Genomic DNA, 18,009 nt, shown 5'->3' with positions numbered 1-18,009 from the left:
AGGCAAGAATCATCAATGTATGCTAAATCTAAAAGAAAAGTCTGAAGGAAGAGGGTATCTGCATGATCTTAAGGTACCTCCACATAGATAGCTTATTATTACCAAAAAAAAACAGGAATTATACCGTGAAAAAATGGGAAACATCTTGATATTTGAAATTCGTATCACCAGTAAAGGACAGATGGACATTACGTGCCTACTGAGGTGATTAAAACAAAACAGGACCTATATAGTATTGTACTCAAGGATGCATGAGCAGAAGTCAATCATGAACAAACATGAGGCAGAACAAATGAGGATCACTCTACTTAAAAAGTAGCAAAGGACTATATTCTTCAAAGTGTCGATGTTTTTATAGAGAAAAGATAGGCTATAGAAATATTCCAGATTAAAAGAAGCTTAAAAGACATGACAATTAAACAAAATATCTAACTCTAGATCAAATCTTGTACTGAAGAGGGAAAATGTAAAGGATATTATTCGGTCACTTGACAAAATTGTAATATGGGTAGTGGTAGCTCAAATAAAAGTAATACGTAAATGTAAACCTATGAAGTTGATAACTGCTCTGCTTATTTCTTTCTAAATGCAATTCACCCTAATTTTTTTCAGAAAGAAAAAACTGTGCATATGTGTCTGCATGTGTGGAGAGGTAAAGAGACAATGGGGGTAGCAGGGATCATGACAATCACAAAGCAGATGGAATAAAATGTTAACAATCACTGAACCCAAATAAAGGATATACATTGGCATTATTTGTACTGTTTTCATTTCTAAAACATTTTAGAAATTGTTTCCACATATAGGTTTTTGGGTTTTTTTTTTCCTTACAAAAGGTTATCGACTAAATGTGTAAGTCTGCTAGGGAGACAAGTTTGAATCATTTCTGATTAAAATTTAGTATTTCTTATAAGGAAACAATAGTACCCTTTCAATATAACTCTTAATGTCTTGCACCAACTAAATGATACATTGCATAACAAAACATGTGCCAAATCATTAAAAAAATGACAAGAATTAGGAACTAAGTTTAGTCACCAAAATGTCATTAAAACCAATGATATAATTTTACAGTGACTGTGGTACCATATGGGCGATTACCACCTTGACTCAGAATAAATGTGTTTATATCTTATAGTAAAAATTAATGCTTCTGTGTTACTGCCTGCATGAACATACTTTTAAAATAACTGGCTCCAACTGTTTACTGTCAAAAACAGTTGTGAGACTAGGGAAAACACGGTCATAAAACCTCCAAGTAAGTATCAACTCCCATCAACATTTAGGTTCATTTCCTTCCATAATAAATTGTCTATTTCTATCTATACTCATATTTACACTTTACAACAAACTAATAGATCATACTATTAACTAATACTATTTTTCTAACCTACTTGGAAACTTTTTACACCTTCAGCTTCATTCTAAGTAAAATATTCTTGTAAATCATTTTTTGGCTATGCCATAGTATATTTACTTATTCTTATTTTTAGACATTTGATTCCTATCCAATTTTTCCCAATAAAATGAATATTATTTTCAAAATTTCTATGGATAAAAATTTAAATCATCCTTGATAGCATCCTTAGGTTAAATTCCTAGAGGTAGAATTGTTAACCTATATTATATGAAGACATGACACATGCTATTAGTATGGTTACACGAATTTATAGTCTCAAAAGCAGTAAATCTGAGTAGATATTTTTCCACATAGCTTTAAAGTGGGTATTAACCTTTTCTGTTTGCCCAAAAGATAGATAAAAATTATATATCTTGCTTTTTAATTAGAATTTCCTTGATTACTACCACTGAAACATTTCAAATATGTTTTTTAGCCTCTGAAATTACCTTGTGCTTAACTCCTGTACTTTTTAATGGCTTTTATAATATCAATGAACCATTATTTTAAAAACCATCTGAATTCACCTAACAGTCCAAGTTCAACTTATCATTTGCAGTGATTGAACAGAGTTTTCTCTATGCAAGGAGACATAATGATAGAGAAATTTAAAAATATTAGTGTGGCCTTATTAAAATGTTCCAAACAAACAAACTAACCAGCCTATTATTAAAACTGTGGAGAATAAAAACATACATGAACATCCGTTCTGTCAGCAATCCACTTTGCTAGTTGTTCAGCTGCAAATCCAATTCTTTGGAGGTCAAAAGTGTCAGCTCTCTTAGGTCTGCCTTTTGGAGGAAAATGCATGAATGTAGGAGCAGAGTTCATGTTGAGCTGTAAAACATGAGGAAAAAATACTAAATATAGTATCATCCCCACATTATAGATCATTAATCCAACATTTTACACTTTTTCTGTAGAAATCTGGGCAAAGCAGCATATATTATGAAAATCCAAGTGGTTTTCCAGAGGCAAATTTCTGTTTTTATTTATCTTAATTCACTAGTGGATGAAAAAGAACTTGTAAATTTGACTAAGTTATCTGAATCCTCACATTTAACATACATCATTCATACCATGCATTATATTCTCTGTATTTTATAAGTCATTTCATTCTTTTTCCTTTCTTGAATTCTATAATTAGGGTAAAAAAAAAGTGACTGAAAGTGCAAAGTAGAAATAGAGCAATTTCGTAGTACATGGATTATTTCACTTCTTAAGCAGTTATTTTTAAAAAATAATAGAATTTGTTTTAAAAAAAAATAAGCATATTATGGAATTAATTTCCAACAAACTACAAGTAGACTGAATTCCCTATTACAAAAGACTTTACTTTTTGTGTAATGATGATGACTATGAAAGAGAAACCAACATTTCTGCTCTAAACAAGTTAAATTTACCAGAGAATGAAAAAGAAATCCTCAATAACACTCTTCTTCTGCTCAACTTGTCTATTAACTCAACTGTCTTAAATTGGTTGTATTTCAGAAATATTTTCTACAAGTAATTTCCATTCGAAAAGTATACTAAACAGAACACTACCCTAGCATAAATGGTGCTTATTTTACAATATAATATCTAAAAATATATATTAGGTTAATTTGCAGTAAGGAATAAACTCCAAATATATATATACGAATAAAAATTCTGTTGCCCAGGAATTACAAAAAAAAAAGGTTTTAAAATGAAAGGCCAAGAGATTTTTCAGCCCTTGACTTGCAACATAGTTCAGTATTTTCTAATAATGAAAACAATATATATATATATGTATTAGATCACAGTTGACATCAAGCAAACGATACAACAGTAAAAGCTTAGCTCCCCATAACAACAAAGTTTAATAACCAAGGATACAATCAAGACCAAAACAGGTCTCGCCCTACAAATGAACTCTGGCTACAGCAGTCGTATTTACAAAACAGCTTCAAATCATTTTACAGAGCTTCATACAATTTAGCACAAACAAGCTGAATACCCAAAATAAATGGCTCTGTATCAAAAATTTCTCATTTTTAGTACTGCAAATGCAATCAAATTTCCATTATTTACCTCCATGTTATCTACATTGGTACTCTTCAAACACTACTGCTAAAGATTAACAGTTGGTCCATGTTTGCTATGGTTTGAATATTTGTCCCCGCCAGAACTCATGTTGAAATCTAATTGCCATTGTAGCAATACTAAGATGTGGGAACTTTAAGAGGTGATTGGGCTATGAGGGCTCCACTCATGCGTGGGATTAGTGCTACTATAAAAGTGCAAGTTGAGTGTCCTCTGGACTCTCTCTCATACTTTCACCTCCTGCCATGTGATGATGCAGCAAGAAGTGCCTTGCAAGATGCTGGTAGTTAATTATTGGACTTTCAGCCTCTAGCACTACGGGAAATAAATTTCTGTTCATTATAATTATCCAGTCTCAAGTATTCCGTTATAGCAGCCCAAAATGGACTAGGACAAACACTGGTCTCAGAGGCGCTGGATGCTGCTACAAGAAATACCTGAATAGGTGGAAAATGGTTTTGGAACCGGATAATGGGTAGAGACTAAAAGAATCTGGAGCAGCATACTAGAAAAAGCCTAGGTTGCCATAAATGCAGCACTAAGGGTGATTCTGGAGAGGGCTCAGAAGAAGAGGGGAGCTGCAGAGAAAGTCTACAACATCTCAGAGATTATTTAAGTGGTTACGATCAGAATGCTGGTAAGAAATATGGACAGTAAAAGACATTCTGATGACGTCTCAGATGGAAATGAGAAACAGGTATTGAAATCTGGAAAAAAAGACCATACTTGTTACAAACTGTGAAGAACTGAGCTGAGGTGTGTCTGTGTCCTTCAACTTTATGGAACGCAGAACTTAAAAACAATGAAGGAGGATATTTGGCAGAAGAGATATCTAAGCAGCAAAACATTCTGGATGCAGTATGGCTTATTTCAAATGCATATAAAATACAAGAAGACAAAAACGATTTAAAGACATACTTTATAATTAAAAGGGAAGCAAAACAAAGATTTGGAAAACTCCCAGTCTGGGTACATAAACAATAAAATACATGTTCAGGAGAGAATATCAAGAATGTGGCCTAGGGACTATTTATAAGGAGATTAGCAGAGATGGAAAGGAAGCCAAGTATTACCCATCAAGACAATGGGACAAAGACCCTGAAGGCATTTCAGAGCTCTTCAGGGGAAGACCTGGGGTATCTATTGGGCCTTGAAGCTCACTGTTCAGAGCCATTTGGGGTGTCCACTCCCTGCATTCTAGTGTAGTGCTCCTCAGCTGCCCTCACCATGGATGAAGTAGGCCCAAGTGTTGCTCAACCCACTACTCTGGAGGGTTCAGGCCATAAGCCTTGGCAGCATCTATAGAGGGCTAGCTCTGCAGGTGCCTAGAATGTAAGAGCTGAGGAGGTATGTCTTCCTTCACCTAGATTTCAAAGGACTTTGCGGAGAGCCCAAGAGCCCTGGCAGAGACCTGTTGCAGAGGCAGAGCCATTGTAAAAAATCCCCTTAGTGCATCTAGGGCAGCAGGGTCTCTGCTGAAACCCCAAACTATAGAGCCAAGAGCATGCAACACCAGCCTGGGAGAACTGCTATGTGGGCTTGGGCCTGGCAAAGCTACAGGGGTGGGGCTTTCCAAGGTCATGAGGGCTCAACCTTTGCCCCAGTGTGCCCAGATGATGGCAAGTGGAAAGAAAAATAATTAATCTCCAGCTTTAAGATTTAACAGTGTTTTCCCAATTGGGTTTTGGACTTATTTGGAGCCAGTTACCCCTTTTTTTTTTCTTGCCTATTTCTCCCTTTAGGAAGGGAATGTCTATTCGATGCCTGCTCTACCATTTTATTTTAGAAGTAGATAATTTGCTTGATTTCAGATACACAGCTGGAGGGGAATTTGCCTCAGGATGAATCACGTCCTGAGTCTCATCTGTATCCGATTTTGTCAAGACTTAGGACTGTGGAATTTTGAGTTAGTGTTAGAATGAGTTCAGACTTTTGGCAGTACTGGGACAAAATCAATGTATTTTGAGTGTGAGAAAGACATGAGTTTGGTGGGGTTAGGGGCAGAATATGATGGTTTGAATGTTGTTTACTCATTGTTTGAACGCAAAACATTCAAACCATCATATTCTGCCTCTGCCCTCCCCACAAACACCTGTTGAATAAATCAGCCAGTCTCAGGTATTCTGTTGTAGCAGAACAAAATGAACTAAGACAATGCTTAAGCAGTTAGCCCTTCCAGAAGGATTCCAAGGTAATCTTTTCATCGTTTCTTTCCTTTCTGTTCATTCCTTTACCACAACTTTTAATTATTTATATAGAATTTAGATTTAACCAACTTATGCAAAAATAAGGTGGTTTTAGGAAGGGGGAATGCTACACACCAGTATTATTGCTAATATTATGTAACAGTAATAACCATTTATGCATCAGGCACAGAGGAAAACAGCTACGTATATTAGTGTTAGCAGTGGTGAATCCGTAAGGGTCTGCAGCAACTTAATTCTTGCCTCCTCAAAGGAATCTGAGGGTTATAAAGCAGAGTGAGAGGCTGAGGCAAGTTTTAGTGCAGGAGTGAATGTTTATTTAAAAGTTTTGGTGCAGGAATAGAAGGGAGCGCACTTGGAAGGAGGTCAGGTGGGCAACTTGGAGACATCAAAGTGCACTGTTTGGCCTTTGACTTGGGGTTTCATACGCTGGCGTAACTCCAGGGTTTGTCTCTTCTCCCTTGACTTTTCCTTTTGGGTGGGCTATGTGCCTGCACAGTGGCTTGCCAGCACTTGGGAGGGGCCGTATGCAGTGTGTTTACTGAAGTTATGCGCATGCTCAGTTGAGGCATTTTTCCCTTACTAGTCGAGTGCTCCCAGAGGCAAGTCATACAACAGTTAAACTCCACCATTTTGTCTCTTAGTGTGACTCATGCTTGAGTCTGCTTAAGTCCCAAGATCTCATCAGGAAGCGGCTTATCACCATCTTCAGGTGTTTTCTATCTACTGGGAGATTGCCGTTCCTAGCAGCCAGCTGCAACCAATTATTATTTTAGCAAGACAGTTTAACAATCACCTGATCATCAAATGATGGTCCCCTGACATCCCGAGGTGAGGGACCCTCTCCTTTCCTGCTCAAGTCTGTGTAGCTACCTATTCTAATGCTAACATCTTATTTTAATCTTCCCAATAGTCTTATGAGAAAGGTAATATTATCTTCCCTCTCTTACAGATGAGTAGAGGCATATAAAAATAAAGTGATTTACCAAAGGTCATACAGCAATGAAGAAGTAAAGCTGGAAGATGAACTCAGGTTTTCTGACTCTAGACACTTCATTACCAGGATATCATAATACCTGCTGAACTCTATCTCCATTTAATGAAAACTTAGTGTGTGTGTGTGTGTGTGTGTGTGAGAGAGATGGAGTCTTGTTGTGTCACCCAGCCTGCAGTGCAATGGCACGATCTCGGCTCACTGCAACCTCCACCTCCTGGGTTCAAGCCACTCTCCTGCCTCAACCTCCCCAGTAGCTGGGATTACAGACATGCACCACCACGCCCGGCTAATTTTTGTATTTTTAGTAAAGACGGGGCTTTCGCCATGTTTGCCAGGCTTTAACAATATTTTTTTCATAAACCTTTTTTAATAAGTTCATTAGAAGACTTATTTGTAAACACAAGCTCCTGCAATACAGTATAAACATCATACACATTATAACGTATAACACGCATATATAACATACATAAAAATATGTCTCTAATGTATATAGGGGCTGGGTGCGGTGGCTCACGCCTGTAATCCCAGCACTTTGGGAGGCTGGGGAGCCTATTATATATAACTTATATCATATATAAATTTTATCATATAAAAATATGATGTAATGGTCACTTGGAAAAAAATAAGGTCAGGAAATCGAGACTATCCTGGCTAACACAGTGAAACCCTGTCGCTATTAAATATACAAAAAATTAGCCGGGCGTGGTGGCAGGCACCTGCAGTCCCAGCTACTCGGGAGGCTGAGGCAGCAGAATGGCGTGAACCCGGGAGGCGGAGCTTACAGTGAGCCGAGATCGCACCACTGCCCTCCAGCCTGGGTGACAGAGCGAGACTCCATCTCAAAAATAAATAAATAAATAAAAATAATATGTCTCTAATGTATATAATAAGTGTTACATGGCCCTGTACATCAGGAGTCTATCTTATTCCATTCTCCCAGCCGTGGGCTTCCATGTAATGGACATTTAGTAACGTTCATTAAACTGAACAAAGCACACAGTTACCAGTTCCTTCTTTCTTCCCTGTGCTTCTCCCATTCCATCCTTTGTTCATGTTTGTTTCTCTCATGGATACACAAGAGACATCTACAGAAACCATGTAAATACAAAATCATAAAGCTGAAAGTCCTCATCTTCCTCACTCCCCACATGAAAACTATCAGAAAATCCATACTAAGGCCTAATGTGCTAAAACTTCAGAGGTTCTTAAAAATTCATACAATTCAGTCCGTTTTCTTAATTAAAACACCCAATTCCCCAAGGCTACCCACAGCAGAGCACAACATAGACCTATTTCCTAGCTGAGCGCTCCTTCCAACACACCATGTTCATTAACCCACTGGCCTGTCATCAGATACCTAGCCTCGGCCATTCCTATGGGAATCACATATAATTGAAGTTACTTTCCCAGTAGGTCCCCAAAGAGCTAGAAATTACCAAGTTTCTGCACTTGTTATTAATATTATCTTCAGACACCACATTACTGCTGACAGTGCTTTAAAACATCAATTCAGAGACAGTACTTCAGCAAAATATGATTTAATAGTCAGTTGGAAAAAAATAAGCATTAAAAATATTTTAGTGTTTCTCAAGTGAAGCAAAACATATACTTTTCCATTTTTGTAGATTGAAATTCCTCATAAAACTCATTAACTGCTATAACTTTTATGCATTTCTGCATTTTAAAATGAGAACTCTTGTTGCTAAGCCAAGGGCTAGATTTTGGGAAAGACAAGGCAGTTCTATAGCAGGATTCCTGCTGAATCAAAATTAATCTGAGGAAATGTTTCAATTAAAAACAACTGACTTCAACTCTTACAGGCCAAACTTTAGAATAATTATGTCTAAAGCAAACAAAAAAATTTAATGATTCTATATAACCATTTATTTATATTATTATATACCAGCAGCCTACATTCAGTACTCAACACAAAGATAACAATATCCCATAAAGTTTCTTTTAAAAAAATATGAATTAACTGCCAACATTTTAAAGAGAGAAATTTCATATAAAAATTATTATTTAGGTCTTTTCTTGAAAGAGATCTAACATGTGGCCTACATACATGTGGTCTACATTTCTTCTATAAAGCTGATGCTGAGCTGCGCCTCTCCCACTGAGGTCAAGCACATCCCCTTTCCAATCTGCTGTAGTCCCCACCCACACCATACTGCTTCCTCAACAATGACACCAAGGATCAGATACCTGGTGTTTTGGCAGTGTGGTTTCTTACAGTAGTTAAGAAATAAAAGTACTTTTAAAAAGTGAAATAGAGTGTTTCTGTTAAGGATTTTTAAAAAGACATACCAATAAAGGCATTGTTTTAATAAAAGTAGGAGAAAGCATATTTGTAACAGTAAATAACATGTTTAACATGCTAATATACTTAGTATATTAGGTATCACAACAAAACAAAGATAACATACTATCAACAAAAATAGCATAACAAAGATACAATGAAACTAAACTAACCCAACTCACTGTCTTCATTTAGTCCACAGGTCTAGTCATGGGCTTCAAGATCATGCTCTAGCAGTCTTGTTGGACCTAGAAGACTGTTTGCCAATATGACAGAGAGGATTCGAGTATATACTGAATAGCACTTCTATCTGATGAGCTCTAAGGCCAATTATCCTGAGATTCTATAGAGATCTATCATTTACATGAAATAATATTTGGTTCTTATAGTATTGTAATTATTCTTTATAAGATTATTTGAAATTACATATTTATATGTTTTATTATGATACTATTATTATTAGCTTCCTAATCTGTAAGCTGCTTATAGAGGAGAACTATGTATGTTTTTCTTGCCAAATTTATTGCTCCTATAGAATAGGCACTACAGGAGCAAAACTAATTGCTGAAGGGATGAATATAAAGAAACAACCTAAAAAGGCAAAGTAAATTTGGAGGAAATAAGTGAAGAACACTAACAGAAAAAGTGTTGAAGGCAAAAACAGAGAATTTATTTTATTTAACTAGAAACTGGTAAGAACAAATGATCTGGATGCAAATAAGTAAAAATGTTCACTAATGGTGATTTACAATTAGTAGGCTAGATTCTTCACAGAACTGCATGCTTTTCCATGACCTGGTAAGCATTATGCCGAAGAGTATCACATGTGAGAAAAATTAAATAGGCCAAGATACCCGAAAAGATCAACCCCGGGACAGCAGTAAGTTTTGCATTTTAAATGGATTGATCACACAGTAAAAACATGTTAAAAAATAAATAATAAACTGCGGGGTAATAGCATGATTAAGGGCTAGGGCTCTGGAAGCCAGACAGTTGAGTTCAAATTCTAGTTACACATTACACTAACTTGGTGACCTTGGACAAGCAACAATCCCTTCACTCCTTATTTCCTCGCCTATGAAATGGAGCCAGTAATAACATTTCTCTCACTAGGAAGCTAGATGAAATAATATGTAAGAGGCCCTCAGAACAGTGCGTAGACATAAGCTCTTGATGTCAACAGTGATGATGATACAAGCATGACAACATCGATGATAATGAGAATTCTGGTCTCAAGTCCAACACCTTGCTTTAGCGAGAAGACTGGGTCAATACGCTTATTAGTTTGCTTGGCCTGCTATGACAGAAAATTCCAGAATAGGTAACGTAACAGAAATTTATTTTTCACAGTTCTGAAGATTCAAAGTCCAAGAGGAAGGTGCCAGCAGAGTTGGTTTTGGGTGAGGCTCCTCCTCCTGGCCTGCGGCCATCTTCTCACTGTGTTCTAACATGTGCACATGCACTCCTGCTCCCAATTCCTCGTCTCATATGGACACCAGTCCCTTTGGACTAGGGTTCCGCCTTTATGACTTCATTTATCCTTAATTACTTCCTTCAAGGCCCTATCTTCAAATACAGATAAGCTATGGCTTCAACTTATGAATTTGGGGGTATACAATTCAATCCATAACAGAGAGAAAATACTTGTAAATAAATATTTAATCCTCTATATGTAAAATTCTGCCCCACTGGAAAAAATAACAGCTAAGTAAAATTTGCAATGAATTTTATATAAAATGTCACAAATCTGTGCAAAATACTATCTATAATATACTACCACCTATAATTAAATACCAAAATAAGACTAATGCATGTAAACTGCCACTGCATGCTGGAAAAACACATTTCCTGTATGATGCAAAAGTTAAAATGAATTTATCATAATGACAAAGACCTGTACAATTATAAAAATCAGTTTAGCCATAATTATGTTAATCACATCACAAAATTTATTATAAATACTTATTGTATTTATTAACGTATTGAATGAATTGTATTTTGTGTGTGTGTGTGTGTGTGTGTGTGTCTGTGTGTGTGAAAAAGTCTTGCTCTATCCCCCACTGGAATGCAGTGGCACAATCTCGGCTCACTGCAACCTCTGCCTCCTGGGTTCAGGAGATGAATGAATTTTATTTTTATGTGCCAAACAAAAATGTATCGACCACAAACAACTATGTTAAATATATGAATAAGATATAACTCTTTTACCTGCTGAAAAACGTCTGTCCCCTCATCATAGTCCACCATACTGAAGAAGAGCTTGTTACAAAAAGCAGATGAATAGCGCCAGGAGTTTGCCAGTATTTGATATTCTTCATTAGCTTGCCTGATAAGAACAATGGGTCATAGTAGAAACACATCAGTACTGAAGCATCTACAAAGCAGTTATTAAAAGAGACAACCCGAGGACAAGCACTGGCCAGTTTTTTATAGACTGTAATCAAAGCATAATTTTTAAAATGTATTTTTTTTAAAAAAGTATTCTGACATGAAAATTACATAAAATTCAAATTCTGATGTTCATAAATACAGTTTTATTGCAACACAGCCACATTTATTCATTTACATATTGCTTATGTGCTAAAAGGGCAAAGTTGTAACAACAACACAGCAACTACATGTACCACAAAGCCTAGCCCTTGAACTAAAAATTTTGCCAACTCCTACTCTAGGGAATAAAAACATTTTGCAGCATTCCCTATACACATAAATTAAATCTACCAATAATGTTTAGTAAAATGCAAAGACCAATTTTTAAGAATATTTGCAACTTAGTTTAACAGAAAAGCAAAATTCATAACTAGTTTTAAAACTGAAAATAGTTATACTCCACTTTATTCACTCCATTTATCTAAAAATTCATTTACATTCAAACCAACAGTAACCAAAGATTTCTCTTTGTAGCTAAACCAGCTGCCACAAACATTCCTTCTCTAAGATGATATTTGCTTCTATTTTGAACACATTTTTATTAGATATTTTGCTAATTTTCCAGATGATAAAACTTTATATTTAGATGTAGGAAGAGAACAGAAACAGAAAAGTGGCATTTATAGGAGGATGTAAATATGGTAACAGAAATAAGCAGCAACAAGTTAGTGCTGAAACATTTTTAAAAATAAAATTGCTTCTTCAGTATTGTTGACTATTCTCTGGAGTTTATCTCCTTCCCCCTCCCCAAAATGAAAGTAAGTAAAAAGGTACAATCTAACAATAACAAAAGGACTTGGAGCAGAGTCAGCAGCAGAAAGATTTCCACAAACATCTGAAAAACAGAAAGCTGGTGAAAAGTTTTGAGAGGAAGTTAGACTGTCAAAGGAGATTACAGTGCAGTAAGAAGCTAGAAAAACATTAGATTCAGAACCAGCAGAGTCTGGAGATTTAAAAGAAAACAAGCAGCTAAAAATAGATGTCTTAATTAAACTTCTTAATACTCAGTAGTAGACCAAACTTCTGTACCCTCCTCAACCAGTCCCAATGTTACTCTTCACCCACTGCCCCCCCCAAAAAACCATGTATTTGAGGAAAACCTTATGTGATTTATTAAAAACTTCCCAAAACAAACAGATTCTACAAGAACAATCAGAAAATATTATAAAGAAAGTGGAACTGTAACTAACACACTTAGAAAAATTCTGTCAAAAAAGATACTGTGTTTGTCAAGAACTGTGCACGGTCTGAGATTTTACCACATATATAATGCAAGCTAACAAGCTAGCCTGTTACTATTTCATGGATGCTTGCAGAAGACATGAGACTCCTGGGTCAGAGACAAGGGACTTTATTAGTTCATTTTCATTTGCATCAGTTCCCTATCCCCCAAGTCTCAAAGGGTAACACAAAGAGTTCTTCATGGACTCCTGTACATACAGGTGACTGTTACAGGAAAGAAACACTAGGTTTAAGGAAATTACTGCTTCTATGGTAAGTGATAACAAGATGATGCTTTGTTCAGTGGGAGTCATCTTATTCTTTAAGGCTTGTCACCGCACACACAACCCCTAGAATCTGCCCAGGTCTAGTCAGGCCTTTGTATTGTCGACATACCCAGTGAAAACATGCAGGCTGTTTTATTCAGAGGTATTCACAGAAGAAAAAAAAAAAAAAATATATATATATATATACACACACACACACACACGTATCTCATATAAAAAAGGAACAAAGATAGTAAAAGAGCACTTATACAGATTTCAAATATGACTGCTCAAATAAAACACCAATATTAGACGACAGAGTCAAATAAAATTCACAGAACAAAAACGACATATGAGGGAAGGAGAAAGACCTAGAGGTATAATCCAACAAGTCCTTTTTCAAACAGGCGTCACAGAAATAGAAGAGAGATGAAACAGAGAAAATGGTGTTTCTGTAAACAATACAATTAAAGGAGATTAAATCTTCAAATTAAAATCATTTCCCAGTTCTGAACAAGAGAAATGAGAAAAGAACAACCTGGAGAGATACCGAGATACACCAAAACGCATGGATAAAAACAAGATCCTAAAAGTTTTCAGAGAAAAAAATTTCCTCAATAAGGGCAAGCAATGAGATTGGGAATGGATTCATCATTAGCAACACTAGATACCGGCAAATAGAAGAATTTCTTCAGAATACCATTTTCTATTTAGAATTGCACGTTGAGATAAGTAAGTAAGTTTGAAATAAACATGTTCATGGAAATGTAAGCAATCTGAAATTTACCCCCACATTCTTGGAAAATTAACTTAAAATATAATTGGTAGAAAAGGTAGTATGAATGAAAAACTAAGGAAACTTAATACTATGATAGAGCACTATAAGAGAGGAAAAAAGGCAATGAGAAACGCAGTGAGGGAGCACGGGGAGAAGATATGAAGAAGCTGTAGTCTGTGAAGCTATCATGCAACCAATACAAACTAGAACAGGAATTTCAGACTTCAGGATGAAAAGAATAGATTCTAAGGATAATCATTAGAATCAGAAAGAGCTAGAACATATTAAATCTATAGTAAGAAAACCGTATTTATTCCCACAACAGGAAAAATAAAAACAAAAAAATAAACATAAGAGACAAGGTCCAAACATGCAGCTTATTAACATGTATCATAATTTTGATCAATGGATTAGAAAGATTATTTAAATATATTATTTTGTGCAGGTCAGGGGTTATAAACAATGGCGCTATAGAAAACGAATCATAATAACCTACTACTTTGCCACTGATGCTGTTTATGCAGAAATAATAATGTAAGTGTTGTTTATTCCCTTTTAACTTTCTAAATCAACCTATACACAGAACACAGATGTAATAATTATGGTTACAGTATGGAATGTACATAGTATAAACTATGACAGTATAGAAGGATAGCCAACAGAATTTGGTAGGTAAAAGAGAAGAAGAAGAGGTGATGGGGAAGAATATGTGTGCTAATCTTCATATCACAAATGAAGGAATCAAAAAACATCACCTATAGATAATGAACAAAAAACACAAAGATATTATTTAGTGTTATAATGATAAACAAAAGAAGAAATAAAAAGCAATGAAAGGTGAGATTAGTTAAATCTTCATCTATCATAACAAGAATGTAAAGATAAGTTTACTGCATAAAATGTTGTTATAAGAATAACATTTAGAGCTATTTTTAAAAAACAGCAGAAGAAAAAAATCACAAAGCAGTAACAGTCATCATCTCTGGCCTAGCCTATCTGTGTGCAAATCAGATGAGTGCAAGGTCCTCTTTTGCAGTTGTTTTTTATAAATGAGAAGCACATAACATTGTTTTGATTAAAATATTATGTTTTAAGAGGGTTAAATAGGAACAGTACTACAATTTGAAAACTTTTAACATAATACAAGTATTGAATATTAAAATGCAATTAAGAAAAAATTAAAAAATAAAATGTGATAAAGTAATGGGGAGTCGAAGAGCATGAATTCAACTTGCCTTCAAATTCTGGATTCTATATTACTCTACTTTTTCAGATTTCATTTCCCAATAACCAATTTGTAGATTCCAGCCTCTGCTCTAAAATCCAAAAATGTTCCCCACTACCTACATAATGAAGACAACAGGAAGAATAAAAGTCAAAATTCTCCATACCTTAGCCACAACTTACATTATCTATGTCTTTATAAAAAATACCACACTCAAAGAGTCTGTGTTTCATGAACATACTATGTCCATTCTTAACCACGTGCATGAAATACTTCACTGAGAATGTCCTACCTTCTTTCAGAAGTTTGCTCAAAAACTGCCTCTCCTTTGGAAGCCACTTCAAATCTCTCCACCTACAATACTTGTTGATGCAACTATCTGAAACAGAAGTTCTCAGCGACTGTGTAGCACTACTGATTTTATGCATAGCTGTTCTTATTACATATTGTCCAATGGCTAGGATCTAGTACAGAAGCTGCATTTAATAAAGGTATAATGATAGTGATGATGAATAATAGTTTCATAACCAGTCACTATATCATAAATACCCTAAAGCTAACTTTACCACATTAGAATTTCTGAATTCTAGAGAGTCTACTACAACTCATTTAGTCAGATTTATGTCACTGGATAACGTCTCTTTTAAGGCAGATTTCTTTCACTCTAGTTATGGCGTTGAGGGGAAGAAAAAATGAAATTTTAAATCTGTACTATCATAAACATATGCTGTTTGTCAAAGGAATAGTGTTCATGATTCAAAGGTTATAATGACTACATCATCATGTGGTATCTTGTTAGTAATGACAATTTCATAACAAATGTAGAATCCAGATCTTAGTCATCAGTGGAATTTATACTCAACATTTTCATATGTGCTGCAATAATAAAGAAGTATACCTCAGAGTCTCCACCTTTAAGAGGTTAGAGGAAAGAATAGATATGCACTCTAGTACATAAATAAGGTATATATATTTCAAAGAGGAATGCAGACTGTAGGTGCTATATAGCATACAGAGGAGGATGAGATCATAGTGAGCTGCAACAGTTCAACAAAGTATGAACGAAAAAAAAAAACTGGAAAATAATGGTGGTATGTCTGGAAGGACTACACTTAGAATAAGCAAGAAAGGCAGGGAGAGAAAAGTAAGGTAACAGACACAGTATAAACAAAGACTACCCTGTCTGGAATGCGTATTCTGTGTTCAAGTAATGGAATGTAAGTTGCAGGTTAGACAATAAAGACTGGAAGTGGTAGAAAGATAAATAGGATGCTGCTTTTATTCTGTAAATAGTAAACAAGTGTTTCTGAAAGAAGACTATGCAAAATACTATTTCAGAATTCTCTATCTCACAACATTACATATGATACATTGGAGGAGAAGAAAATGAAGGTTTGGAAACCACTTTCAATGTTACTATAACGGCCTGGCTGGGAAAACATATGAGGCTATTAAATACTATGTAAATGAAGATGTAAACTATTTCACATAAATTCTCCATTGCAACCTAGCAGGCCATAGCATCCAGCAACATTTTCTAGACAATATACTTAGGAATAGCTCTGGCTAGAATAAAGAATTCCACAGGAGCCAAAACAAACTACATTTTCTTGACTCAAATACAACGCTTAGAGAAAATGTAACACTGACAAGGCAAATGGGGGCTTTTTTCTGCTGTGTGTAATTCAGTAGAAATAGGATCACTAAACAGATCTGTATGTCATTAAAAATAAATAAATGAGCCCGAGGAACATGTATTTTAATATTAATGATATCTCTTCAGAGTACAAAAGATTTATTAGAAAAAAAACGTGCCCCAATAACAAAGACCCTGTGCTTACCCCATTATCCCTTATGCACCCTCCATATCCCAACTTCTTAACATTTAATAGGGGACAGAGAAAACCTAACTAATGACAGATAAAGAAATTCAGAGGATCCTTGCATATGTTTCTGTCAGCCTGGACTGATGAGCGAAATGAGACATTACGTGTCCTAACAATAAGCACACTTCTGACCTCACTACCATGTGAAATTGGAAGTTAAAAACCACAAATACTCCAAGCACTTAACTAAAATAACTACATTTCCAACACCATTAACTAAAAAATATTTTGTTGTAGTAGTTCATAGTAATAGTAAAGGCCTAACTTCACCAATGTAGGGAATGCCGTAAATTCTAATATATACTTATGCAGCCTGAAGAGGGCAGTCACGCTGCGTCAAAAGGATACAGGAAGGCTTAAGCAATAACTGCAGGGTACTGTTCTGTTAAATGTGTTATATTAAATCTTCTCCGTATTTTATTATGGGGGAAAAAAATCACTCAATCTAAATGCTACAATTTTTTATGTTATAATGCTTTTTAAAAGGTTATGTAAAACTAAAAAGAATTATCTCATCTACAGTTCTACATATTCAATAAATTTCCCATGATGAATATAATTTTTAAAGAGATGTTTTAAGAAGTATAGCTTCTCTTTTTAATGTTAATCAAACTTCTTATAGCAGATTTATATAAAAATACCACTGTATGTCTTTATAGTTATATATGTAAAATGAACTGCACTTATGCCATAATAAAACCCCAAATAAAAAAAATTCTACAGACACTGATATACATAGATCTGGAGCGAGCGAACTCATCTATTACTTAAGGTTCTGGTACCCTGAGAAGAAAAATAAACTGATAACACCCTGCACAAAGATATCTAACACAGATGCTCCTCTGGCTGTGCTATACGTATCAGGGCCCAGCTGAATATACTGAAATATATTAAATAGACCCAAGGCCTCTGAAGAGCTGAGAAATCAACAGTTCACTACCATATTGTAATTGACTGAATAATTCACTAGATATAAGATAAAGAGGTTGTGATTCTTAAAGCTGTTTCCTGTGCATCCATTTTCTTCATTAGACCTAAGTAGAACTTTCCGTGGAAAACAGTAACCTATGTGATCCAAATACATATTTTAAAGCAAAAGTGTATATGAACATAAAATATGCTGAAGTGTATACAATATGCATAGTTAGCACTCGGCTTTTGACAGTCAAGGGAATTTTAGTTCTCCTTAAAAAAAAAAAAAAAAAAAAAAAACTAACAGTAACATATAAATGCTTAAATG

At 35.2% G+C, this 18,009-nt stretch overlaps 1 protein-coding gene across 4 annotated transcripts in view; it reads right to left on the bottom strand.

Moving 5' to 3' along the window:
* TUSC3 (tumor suppressor candidate 3) overlaps positions 1-18,009 on the bottom strand; it is a 296,682-nt gene that overhangs the window by 104,783 nt on the left and 173,890 nt on the right. For all 4 annotated transcript variants that reach the window (XM_023219165.2, XM_023219162.3, XM_023219164.3 and 1 more), the window contains 2 exons: positions 11,172-11,289; positions 2,096-2,236 (listed from right to left, as the gene is read on the bottom strand). In XM_023219165.2, coding sequence (XP_023074933.1) covers positions 2,096-2,236; positions 11,172-11,289 — 259 coding nt within the window. The remainder of the gene's footprint in view (positions 1-2,095; positions 2,237-11,171; positions 11,290-18,009) is intronic.

This window comes from Piliocolobus tephrosceles, chromosome 7 (genome assembly GCF_002776525.5).
Source record: "Piliocolobus tephrosceles isolate RC106 chromosome 7, ASM277652v3, whole genome shotgun sequence".
Classification (NCBI taxonomy): Eukaryota; Metazoa; Chordata; class Mammalia; order Primates; family Cercopithecidae; genus Piliocolobus; species Piliocolobus tephrosceles.
Note: the sequence above shows the minus strand (reverse complement) of the source record. Positions and strands in the feature narration are given on the sequence as shown.